At 41.9% G+C, this 11,768-nt stretch overlaps 1 protein-coding gene across 1 annotated transcript in view; it reads left to right on the top strand.

Moving 5' to 3' along the window:
* The first annotated feature begins 1,331 nt into the window (after window positions 1-1,331).
* The window catches only part of SCN11A (sodium channel, voltage-gated, type XI, alpha subunit), a 173,165-nt gene continuing 162,728 nt past the window's right edge, over window positions 1,332-11,768 (top strand). The window contains exons 1-2 of the mRNA XM_006869132.1: window positions 1,332-1,598; window positions 7,675-7,793. Of these exons, the coding sequence (XP_006869194.1) occupies window positions 1,332-1,598; window positions 7,675-7,793 (386 nt within the window). The remainder of the gene's footprint in view (window positions 1,599-7,674; window positions 7,794-11,768) is intronic.

Consider the following 11,768-nt stretch of genomic DNA (forward strand, 5'->3'; position numbering starts at 1 on the left):
GCTAACCAAATGTGAGAAAAGATTGTTGGGGGAATGATCTGCCTAACTAATGATCCCATCCAGACTGCCTAAGTAAAGGCCTTGTGTCCAGAATATAGTTTGATAAAGAGGCTAAGAACTGGGTTCTTTTCTCTTTCCTAGTCCCTTCTTCATATCAGAGACATTTTTCCTCTGTTCTAGGCACTCAGTAACTTTTTGTGTTTCTTGTATATGTGTGAGCACCATATAGCATGCAGCCAACCCCACTTCTATGTCTGTTCCAGTTGGGAGGGTCCCTCATACCATAGCACAAGGGGGGTGAGTATAGAGCATCTGCCCTCCATCAGTTATACGCAGGATGAGCCTGATGGCCACGAGAGACTGGTGCCTGCCAGTGAAATCAACCATGCTCTGTCTCTTCTCACTGTGAGTGAAATGTTTCCTGTGCACTGTTAAAAGATTGTGTGGTCTTGTGTTGGCAATTGTCATCTCTGCCTTGGCAAAGATTCACATACTTCTAGATTAGATTTTGCAGCCTATTCCTGTGGCCTCCTGGAGTGCTGTGGGTTAATGCGCCAGACTGCAAAGCCATTTGAACTGCAAGGTCGGCGGTTCAAGCTCACCAGCTGTTCCTCGGAAACCCTATATAGGGTCGCTATGGGTTGGAATTGACTTGATGGCACACAACAACAACAACAACAACATTGCTATGGCCACTTGGTTCCCTCCCTATTGCCTCCCCTCCTATTCACACTCTCACCACTTGTATCTACCCTTTGCTGGTTCTACTTCAGTAGTTCAATTGATTCAGACTTATTGTCTTGCCTGCTGCTTCGGTATAGGTTTTATAGATGAGATTTCCTCTGTCAACTTGTTCCTGAACTTAAATTCCCACCAATCCCCAGCTTCTCTAGGAATAAAGCCCTGCTCTAGTCTTGATCAGGAGCCCTGGTGGTGCTGTAGAATAAGCATTGGACTGCTAACCACAGGTCAGCAGTTCAAACCCACCAGCTGCTTCTTGAATGAAAGATGAGGCTGTCCTCTTCCATAAATATTTCATCTCAGAAACCCTATATAGGGTTGCTATGGGTCCGGAATTTACTTGATTGCAGTGGTTTGGTTTTTGGTTTTGATCTTGATTGTGCCTAAAGTTCCTGATATATCCACACTAGTGGTCGCCTTTGACTTGCCCCTCAGCAATTGGGCTCCCAAATCCCTTCATGCTAACTTCACCTCTTGCAGAGCCCCGGGGCATCCTTCTTTGAGGATGGAATCCCAGGGAAGACTATATTATTTGTACCTCCTGAAAATTCTCATAGGAGTTGTTGCTTGTCTTTCTCCTAAGGGTGAAGATGGACGACAGGTTCTACTCAGTAATCTTCCCAGATGTGCGGAATTTCCGCCCCTTTACTGTCGACTCTCTGGCTGCCATCAATAAGCGCATCGCCATGCAGAAAGAACAAAAGAAGGCCAAAGATAAGACAGCCACAGAACCCCTGCCTCGACCTCAGCTTGACTTAAAAGTCTCCAGGAAGTTGCCCAAGTTGTATGGTAACATTCCTCCTGAGCTCATAGCAAAGCCCCTGGAAGACTTGGACCCCTTCTATAGAAATCATAAGGTATTCCTGTGGGAGGCTGGGGTGCTTTGACCATCTAATTGTAACTAATATTACAAGGTTCTCCAAACATCATTCTCTATCTCTTCTTTGCTAGTGTACCTGTCTTCGCATTCATAGTCTTGAGACCCTTCTGCAGTTACCACTTTTCTTTCTGTAATGCTTGTCTTGGGGAAGGAGATAAGGACTAGAAGTAGCAAAGGACAAACAGAGGAAATGCAAAATGATGTCTGGAAACAGAGCTAGAACACCAGAAAACTTGGGGTGAAGGTCATTTTAAGCAACTGACTTTTTGATATTCCTCAATTTCTTAATCTATAAAATGGGAACAATGCCATTTGGACCTGTAACATAGACATGCTATGGAAACACTTTATAAATTGTAAAGCGTTATACTGGTATACAGGATGCAGGCAATAGGCTTTCTAAGCTACCAAATGAGATAATGAAGGTCCAAGTCCTAGAACAACACTTGACACACAGCAAAAAGTCATAAACAAAGTCTAATAAAATGGTGGAGTCCTGGTGTGGCACTGTAGGTTAATGTGCTGGACTCAAAGTTAGTTTGAACTGCAAGGACGGTGGTTCAAGCTTACCACACACTCCTTAGAAATCTTATTGTCTATCGATAGGTCGGAACCAACTTGACGGCACTTAACAGCAACAACAACAAAATGGTGACCATGTGGGCATGTGTTGATTATAGATAAATTTTATCTGGTTTGCTTTCTTATCCACCTGAATGTAGTTACTGTAGGGAAATTTTAGTAGCAGTTCCTGAAAGGGAAGGAGCTGAGTGAGAAAATACGCTCTCTGGGAACCTCTGGTGGTTGCTTGCAAGCCAAGAGCAGTGCTGATGGTCCTCTGAAGACATCGTGTCTCAGAAGAACTTGTTATCATCTCACTGCATGATTCCAGTAGGAAATGGGAAACCCATCATTCCAGACTGAGGTCAGGGAGGAAAGAGGCTGGGGGCCTTGGGAGATTTCCTATTAAGTATGGGATGCTAAGTACAATCCTTTCTAGTACCCATGAAAAACTCACCTCTCAGAGAAAGGTTGTCTGGTTTGGGACAGACTTAGGGATCCCAGTCCAAAAGGTGACCTGTGTGGGGAAGAAAGTGGGGCATAGGCATGAAGGACAAGCAAAGGGAAAAGAGCTAATGAAGCAAAGATTTTCCAGTATTTCTCCTTATCCGAGAACTCCAGGGGTTTCTTGGTGGCATGATTTTTAGAGGTGAGTTAACTACTGGAAGTCTCCCTCTGCCTCAAGACTGGTTAGGAATCTCCCATGTCAGGCAGCAGCTTGGTGTGCTAATAGGATAACAGCCCTAAGAGGATAAGCTCTGTCCTAGCTCAGGTGGATGATGAGATGGTCTAAGACCATTTCTTTTCAGCATGGACTCTTCCTTTAAATCAGAAAACATGATACTGGTTGTGAGTTTCCACACCCACTATCTCACATGACTGGTGCTCTGAACAGTCATGTAGTGTGTGTAACACTGTAGCTAACATCCTATTTCACAGATGAGAAAACTGAAGCCGAGACAGGGAAAGTGGCTTTTGCCAGTCAGTGATGGGATCAAGACTCAATCCCAATGGCTCTTCCCATAGTCACTTCCCAAAGGCCACTCCCTTTGTTGTTTTGTTAAGTACCGTTGAGTTGGATCCAACTCATAGCAACCCTATATAGGGTTTCCAAAGAGCAGCTGGTGAGTTTGAACTGCCACCATTGTGGTTCACAGGCCAGTGCTGATCATAGCACCACACTTGGAGTCCTTTCTTAAGGATCTGCCATTTTAGAGACAGGTGAGTTTGAACTGCAAGATTGGAGGTTTGAGATCACCACCCACCCCTCGGAAAACCCTATACAGGGTCCCTCTGGTCAGAACTGGTTTGAAGGCACTTACCGACAACAACATAGGAGATGTATTGATAATTATTGCTCATTGGAATGTAAAGGTTGGAAACAAAGAGGAAGGACCAGTTGTTAAAAAATATGGCCTTGGTGACACAAATGATGCTGGAGATGCATGATAGAAATTTGCAAGACCAGTGACTTATTCTTTGCAAATACCTTTCTTGAACAACTTAAAAGAATATTATATACATGGACCTCACCAGATGGCATACACAGAAACCAAATTGACTACATCTATGGGAAGAGATGGTGGAGAAGCTCCGTATCATTAACTAAAATAAGGCCAAGGGCAGACTGTGGAACAGATCATCAGTTGCTCATATGGAAGTCCAGGCTAAGCTGAAGAAAATGAAAACAAGTTCATGAGAATTCATATGACCATGAACATATTCCACTTGAATCTAGAGACCATCTAAATTTAAAGAACAGATTTGATGCATTAGACACTAGTGACCAAAGACCAAAAGAGTTGTGGGATGACATCAAGAACATCATACAGGAAGAAAGCAAAAGGTCATTTAAAAAGACAAGACAGAAAACAATGACCAAAATGAATGTTAGAAAAGACTTGCTCTCCAGTGTACAGATGCTAAGGTAAATGGAAGAAATGAGGAAGTAAAAGAGCTGAACAGAAAATTTCAAAGGTCCGCTTCAGAAGACAAAGTCAGATATTTTAATGAAATGTGCAAAGAAAGACCTGGAGTTAGAAGGTCAAAAGGGAAAACCATGCTCAGAATTTCTCAAGCTGAAACAACTGAAGAAAAAAATTCAAGCCTCGACTTGCAATATTGAAGGATTCTAATGGACAAAATATTGAATGATGCAGAAAGTGTCAAAAGGAGATGGAGGGAATGCACAGTCACTGTACCAAAAAGAAGCGGTTGATGTTCAACCTTTTCAAGAGATAGCATGTGATCAAGAGCCAATAGTATTGAAGGAAGAAGCCTAAGGTGCGCAGAAGGCTTTGGTAAAGAACAAGGCTATGGGAATTGATGGAAATCAAATTGAGATCTTTCAACAAACTGATGCAGCGCTGAGGCACTCACTCTCTATGACAAGAAATGTGGCCAGTAGTTTGGAAGAGATCATATTTGTGCCCTTTCCAATGAGTGGTGATCCAATGGAATGCTAAAATCATTAGACAATATCATTAATATCACATGCAGTTAAAATTTTGCTAAAGATAATTTAAAAACTCTGTAACAGTACATTGACAGGGAACTGCCGGAGGTTCAAGCTGGATTCAGAAGACAACGTGAAATGAAGGATATCCTTGCTGACATCAGATGGATCTTGGCTGAATATCAGAAAGATGTTTATCTGCTTTATTGACCATGCAAAGGCTTTTGATTGTGTGGATCATGACAAGTTATGGACAACACCGCAGATAATGAGTATTCTGGAACACTTAATTGTACTCGTGAGGAACCTGTACACAGACCAAGAGGCAGCTATTTGAACAGAACAAGAGGACACAGAATGGTTTAAAATTAGGAAAGGTGTGCGCCAGGATTGTATTGTTTCACCATAGTTATTCAGTCTGTATGCTGAGCAAATAATCTGAGAAGCTGGATAATATGAAGAAAAACCTGGCATCAAGATTGGAGGAAGACTCATTAACAACCTGCAATATGTGGATGATACAACTTTGCTTGCTGAAAGCTAAGAGGACTTAAAATACTTCACTGATGAATACTGAAAACCACAGCCTTCAATATGAGTAGCTCCTCATTGTAAAAAGAAAAAACAGAAATCTTCAATACTGGACCAATTATTAACATTATGATAAATGGAGAAAATATTTCAGTTGTCAAAGACTTCCTTTTGCGTGGGTGCACTATCAACACTCATGGAAGCAGCAGCCAAGAAATCAAACAACGTAGTACATTAAGGAAATCTGCTGCACAGGATCTTTTTAAAGTGTTAAAGTCAAAGATGTCAATTTGAGGTCTAAGGTATTGCCTCACCCAAGCAAGCCATGGTATGTTCAATAGATTCATGTGCATGTGAAAGTTAGACAGTGATTAAGGAAGACCATTGAAGAATTGATGCATTTGAACAATGGTGTTGGAGAAAAGTATCATGTAGTCTTACAAGAGCAAACAAATCTGTGTTGGAAAAAGTACAGCCAGCCAGGATATTCCTTAGAAGTCAGGATGGTGAGACTTCATCTGTCATACTTCATGTTATCAGGAAGGATCAGTCCTTGGAGAAGGACATCGTGCTAGGTAAAGTGGAGGATCAGCACAAAAGAGGAAGACCCCCAAATGGGAGGAGTGACACAGTGGCAGTAGCATTGGGGTCAAGTCTAACAATGGTTGTGAGGATGGTACAGGACTGGGCAGTGTTTCATTATGTTGTGCATAAGGTTATTATGAGTAGGAACCAATTCCATGGTACCTAATAACATAAGAGAAGAAGGAGTGGAAATGTGTCAGCAAGCAGGCAGAAAGAGCTGCTACTTAGCATTTCAATCATTAATGCACTGTTAAGTGTGGCTAAATACACCATTAGTTAAAATATTTAAAGCCGTCAGAGAGGCATTAATAAAATATCAAAACCAAAGTGTGCAGAAACAGAGCCAGATCATGCTACCTATTAATCTGGGGTGATTTGTTTGCTCTCTGCCCTAAAATATTTCCTTCCCAAATGAAGGGCACAGAATCCCTAAACTGAGTTGTGGGTACTCAGACTCATAGTCTTTCAAGAACCCTGTGGCCTATTTAATTTTGTTTTGGAGGCAAAGAAACATATTATAATTCACATTTTTCCCTCCAATCACTTGGCTGCCAGATAGTTAGCAACTCACACAAGGAAGTCTGATGGTTGGCAGTGACTGATGGTCTGGTGCCTGAGCCAAACCAGTGGTCACCCTGCTGTCTCTGGGCCTGGGTGATGAGGTCTGACTTTTCTGTCTGATAACATGCAGGATTACCTGGTAAATGGCACTTGTGTAAGGGGTAGTGAGATAGAAGACAGGAATGTTCTTCAATCTCTGAAGGCTTTTGTAACTGACAGCCTTGGGAACAGGTATGGGAATAACCAGCTTGGAGTTCAATGGAAAGTGGGAGACCTTGGGGTCACTGTCAGAGCCTGTGAGTAATGGATTGTTGTCTGGGAGACACTTCATTGTCAGATGGAAGAAGTACACAGTGTCACTGTAACAAAAAGAAATGGACTATTTTCAACTATTTCAAGAGATAGCATATGATCAAGACTCAATAGTACAGAAGGAAGAAGTCTAAGGTGTACTGAAGGCATTGGCAAGAGCCCAGGACACAGGTTCTGACTCTTTATTGGGCACAACTGGGCATTCTGGTTGCAACAGTACATCATTTTGCATCAGTCATGCGTTTGACATCCTTGAATGTACTCATTAAAGGCCAATAGAATTCTTCATGATTGCAGCAAACAGAAACACACATACAGTTCCAAATGCCTTCTGTAGGGGCAGTATTCCATTCACCTGCAAAATGGAAAACAGGGTTTCATATTAGTCTCTAAGGTCCTGGGGAGAACAGGATAGCGGCTCAGGGAAACTTGATGGTATCTTTCTTGAAGATCCTCAGGTTAGAATTGCCTGGCAGACTCTTCCAATGTGGGACTGCTTAGATTTGAGGTGTAACAATATGGACTCTGGAGGTCTTGACTATAGTAAGTTTTTTTAAAAAGATTTCAAAGGTAATATAATAATTCAAAATAAACTGCTGAATGAAAAATTTCAACCCTACTTCCCTCTCTTCAAATTCTGTTCTAGTCCTTGTCTCCAAAGATATGTGCCATGGAGGATGCAGGGTAACATAAAGGGTTTGCTTTGTTCTGGTAATTACACCCTAGTTCCTTCATTTGCGGGGATGGGCACTCTTCATCTCTGATGCCACCAGAGCACCCCTTTGGGTGAAGATTTCACAATCCAAACACTTATCTTAGGACCCTCAGTGAATCCCAGCTACATGGGAGATTGGCTGGCTTCAAAAGCAACAGTGTAGGTTGGTCAGAAAGTGTGTAAGGCTTCAGAATGGTATCTCTCTAGAAAGCTATAGTTATTATAATAAGCCAAACCACACCTCAGTCCACGTTCCACTGAGTTTTCTCTAAATGTACTCATGATAAATATTCTTTTGTCATTGCATATAATTCTTCTTTTGTTCTTTTGCAGACATTTATGGTGTTGAACAAAAAGAAAACCATCTACCGCTTCAGTGCCAAGCGCGCCTTGTTCATTTTTGGACCTTTCAATTCATTCAGAGCTTTAGCCATTAAAATCTCAGTGCATTCATATCCTTTTACCAAGTCGAGGCCACATGAAATGTGTGTAATTTCTGGGGTGGAGACTGGAGTGGTCAAGTGCTTTGTTACAGAGCTAGGCCAGGGTCTGAGCATGGGATTCTGGGCCTGGAAGAGAGCAAATCTGCAGAACTGAGGAGAGGGCTGAGATTTGCCAGCTAGAGAGAAGCAGAGGGCAAAAATATAATGATGAGGGCAATCAGACACCCAGTGCCATGGGTCTGGGCTGGTCTGGGCTCTCAGGCTGAGGGCATCAAGCCTAGAATAAAGTTTGGCAGCTGAAGGAGTTGCCTGGTTAGAGGGAGCCTTGCCCTCTTACTTTGTGGAGAGTTGCTTCATGCAGTCAAGTGCTTTGGCATCATGTTGCGAAATCAAATTTACATCTTCTGGCTTGCTTTTACTCTGCTGACTGCACCACCAAGAAGCCCCATGGGTTGTTTTGTGTGACAGAATTAGTTTATTTCTCTAAGGGATCTGAATACCCTTTAGGTACAGCACAGGACTGTGATCATAGATCTAGGAAATTTCATGGTCCAAATGAGAAGGTCACCACCACGTTGACATATAGAACCAGCTTTTATTTTACAGAGATTTTGTTGTTGTTGTTGTTGTTATGTGCCGTGGAGTCGGTTCCGACTCATAGCGACCCTATACAGGGTTTCCAAGGCTGTAAATCTTTACGGGAGCAGAAAGCCTCATCTTTCTCCTGCGGAACAGCTGGTAGTTTCGAACTGCTGACCTTGCAGTTCGCAGCCCAATTCGTAACCATTACGCTACCAGAGCTTTTAGTAAGGAATAAAATAGATTCCAAAAGGATTTGATTGGGAGTCTGGAGACAGTCCCGTTCTTAGCCTGGGCTGCAGTACTCTGGGTCAGAGTTGAATGCTCTGTGTTCCCATGTGCTCCCCGAGCCTCCTGCTTCTATTCTTTGTTTAACTTCTCTTCTCATTCAGCCTTGTAAACTTCCCCCATCAGGGTGTAAACTGGCTGAGGGTAAGGACTCTGCTATGGACAACTCTGTGTTGTTACAATCCAACAATGGGCATTTATAGGATTATGTCCTATCGGTAATTGTTGAATGTGTGGAATGAATGACTAAATGGATGATCAATTTATTTCCTGTCCATTTCTTTTCTAGACCCTTGCTTCTCACTCTATACTTCGGAATACTGAGTGGTTTATGCTCTCCAATTCAGTGATCTCTCTGTGCCATTGTACATATTGTTGGCTCTAACACCCTACTTTTACCCCATGCTCCTGTCTGCTTAGGAACCCACTAGTCATTTTTCTATGCACCTCCTTGTATCCCAGGATCATCATCTCTGATCCACAACTATGTCTGACCAGCCTTCATGCTTCAGCAGTTGCCACAAGGCACTGCAATGTGTGTACTACAATTGTCCTCTCCCTAGGTTTTAATTTTTAAATTTTATTATTATTATTATTAGCATGCCTCTCTCCTCTACCACTAGCCCTCATTCCTAAAAGCAGGGCCAAATTTTTCTGCTGGCATATTTATTGAGTGGAAACAAATAGGTCATTCTTTCAATACATACTGATTGTGCATCTACCACTTTATGACAGGCATTGTGCTAGGTTCTGGGGATACAAGTATGGGTGAGCAAGGTATGGGCCCTGTTCTAGGATCCTGTAACTTTAAAGGGAGACAGATCAAAAGGCAAGGAATTTTGTTAGTGAGAGTGATCGTGTGGAGAGGTTCCACTAAGCTTCTTGTACAACCTCTTAGAGAAACCAAACAGTTGCCATCGAGTCAATTCTGACTCATGGTGACCCTATGTGCATCAGACTAGGACTGGGCTCCAAAGGGTTTTCAGTGGCTAATTTTTCAGAAGCAGATCATCAAAGCTTTTTTCTGAGGTGCCTTTCAGTGAACTCGGCCTACCAGCCTTTAGATTAGTAGCCAAGTGCCAGTAAACTGCATCACCCACACACTCTTCTTGGAGAAAAAGACATCTAAGTTGAGATCACAAAGGTTGTAAACTGGTAGTCAGTGAGCCTTATGCAGTTAGTAGATAAATTGTGTTGGACCTACACACTGTTAAAAACATTTTTTTGGAAATAATTCCCAACTGATTGTTGTGTTGTTGTTGTTAAGTGCTGTTGAGTCAGTTCTGACTCATAACAACCCTGTATAGGATTTCCAAGGAGCGTTTGAACTGCCGATCTTGTGGTTCTAAGGCCAGTGCTGATCCTACAGTGTCACACCAGGAATCTTGTTAAAAGTCTATATTTCTTAGGCCTACATTCCTGTATAACAAATATCAGGGTAGTAGGAAACACTGCACTTCTTCAGTCATTGTTGTTGTTAAGTGCCATCGAGTCGGTTCCAACCCATAGCGACCCTGCACAGGGTTTCCGAGGCTGTAAATCTTTACGGGAACAGAAAGCCTCATCTTTCTCCTGTGGAGCAGCTGGTAGTTTCAAACTGCTGACCCTAAGGTTCACAGCCAGATTTGTAACCACTATGCTACCAGAGCTCCTTGCAGTTTTTCATTGGGGACATGCAAACTCTGATTTACTATGTCTCCATCACCCACCCCACCCCCACACACATACACACTTCATTTCATCCATTTTATTACTTGCCAGAGTCTTGAAGACATTCGAGTTTGCAACTTCAGCCTTAAAAGATAAAGAGAGGCAGGAATTGGTAAGCATTTCTGGCGTGTACAAGGGGTTAGAGAGCTATTAGGCAGTTTTAGACACATAACTGTTGTTAGGGGCAGTTGAGTTGGTTCTGATTCATAGATTCTATACACAACAGAATGAAACACAACCAGACCCAGCACCATACTCACAATTGTTGTGATCTTTGAGTCCGTTGTTGTTGCCACTGTATTACTCCATCTAGTTGGGGATCTTCCTCTTTTTTGCAGACACTCCACTTTGCTAAGCATGATGTCCCTCTTGAGTGACTGGTCACTCCTGACCACATGTCCTCGCTTTTAAGGAACACTCTAGCTGTTCTTCTAAGACATTTACTTTTTCTTCTGGCAGTCCACATATTTTCAATATTTTTCACAAACACCATAATTCAAATGTATCAATTCTTCTTCAGCTTTCCTTATTCATTGTCTGGTTTTCACAGGCACATGGGACGATTCAAAATTCCAAGGCTTTGGTCAGCTGTACCTTAGTCCTCGAAGTGATATCTTTGCTCTCTAAGACTTTAAGAGGTCTTTTGTAGCAGATTTTTTCTAATGCAGTATGTCAGTTGATTTCTTGACTTTTAATTCTGTGAGTGCTGATTGTGGAAGCAGGTGAGTGACGTCTCTGAAATTCTGTTTACTATGATGTTATTAACTGGTCCAGTTTTGAGGGTTTTTTCTTTAAATTGAGGTGCAATACATATTAAAGATTGTAGCCTATAATCTTAATCAGTAAGTATTTCAAGTCCTCATTGCTTCTAGCAAGCAAGGTTGTGTCTTCAGCATATTGCAAGTTATTAATGAGACTTTTTCTCCGATCCTGATGCCATGTTCTTCATGGATTACTCGTTCAGCATACAGATTGAATACATATGGTGAAAGAATACAACCCTGGCCCACACCTTTCCTGATTTTAAACAATTCAATATATAAATTAGTTGTTGTTATTAAGTGCCATTGAGTTGGTTCTGATTTATAGTAACCAGATACAGGGTTTCTGAGGAGCAGCTAGTGGGTTTGAACCAGCAACATTGTAGTTAGCAGTCCAGTGCTTATCCTATAACTCCACACCAGGATTCCATACAGATGATTAAATATCAAGGAGAGTGGTTATGAATATATATGTTGGGTTCCCTAGAAGCTGACCCTGTGATGGAGATTCTTATTTAAGAAGTAGTGGAGAAATGCTTTTTTTTTAAATTTTTTTTTAAGGTTTTTATTGTGGATTGAGTGAAAGTTTACAGGGCACATCATCAGTTTCACATTCAACAATTCATATAACTTGTTTCATTACATT

This window comes from Chrysochloris asiatica, unplaced genomic scaffold, assembly GCF_000296735.1.
Source record: "Chrysochloris asiatica unplaced genomic scaffold, ChrAsi1.0 scaffold00127, whole genome shotgun sequence".
Lineage (NCBI taxonomy): Eukaryota > Metazoa > Chordata > Mammalia > Afrosoricida > Chrysochloridae > Chrysochloris > Chrysochloris asiatica.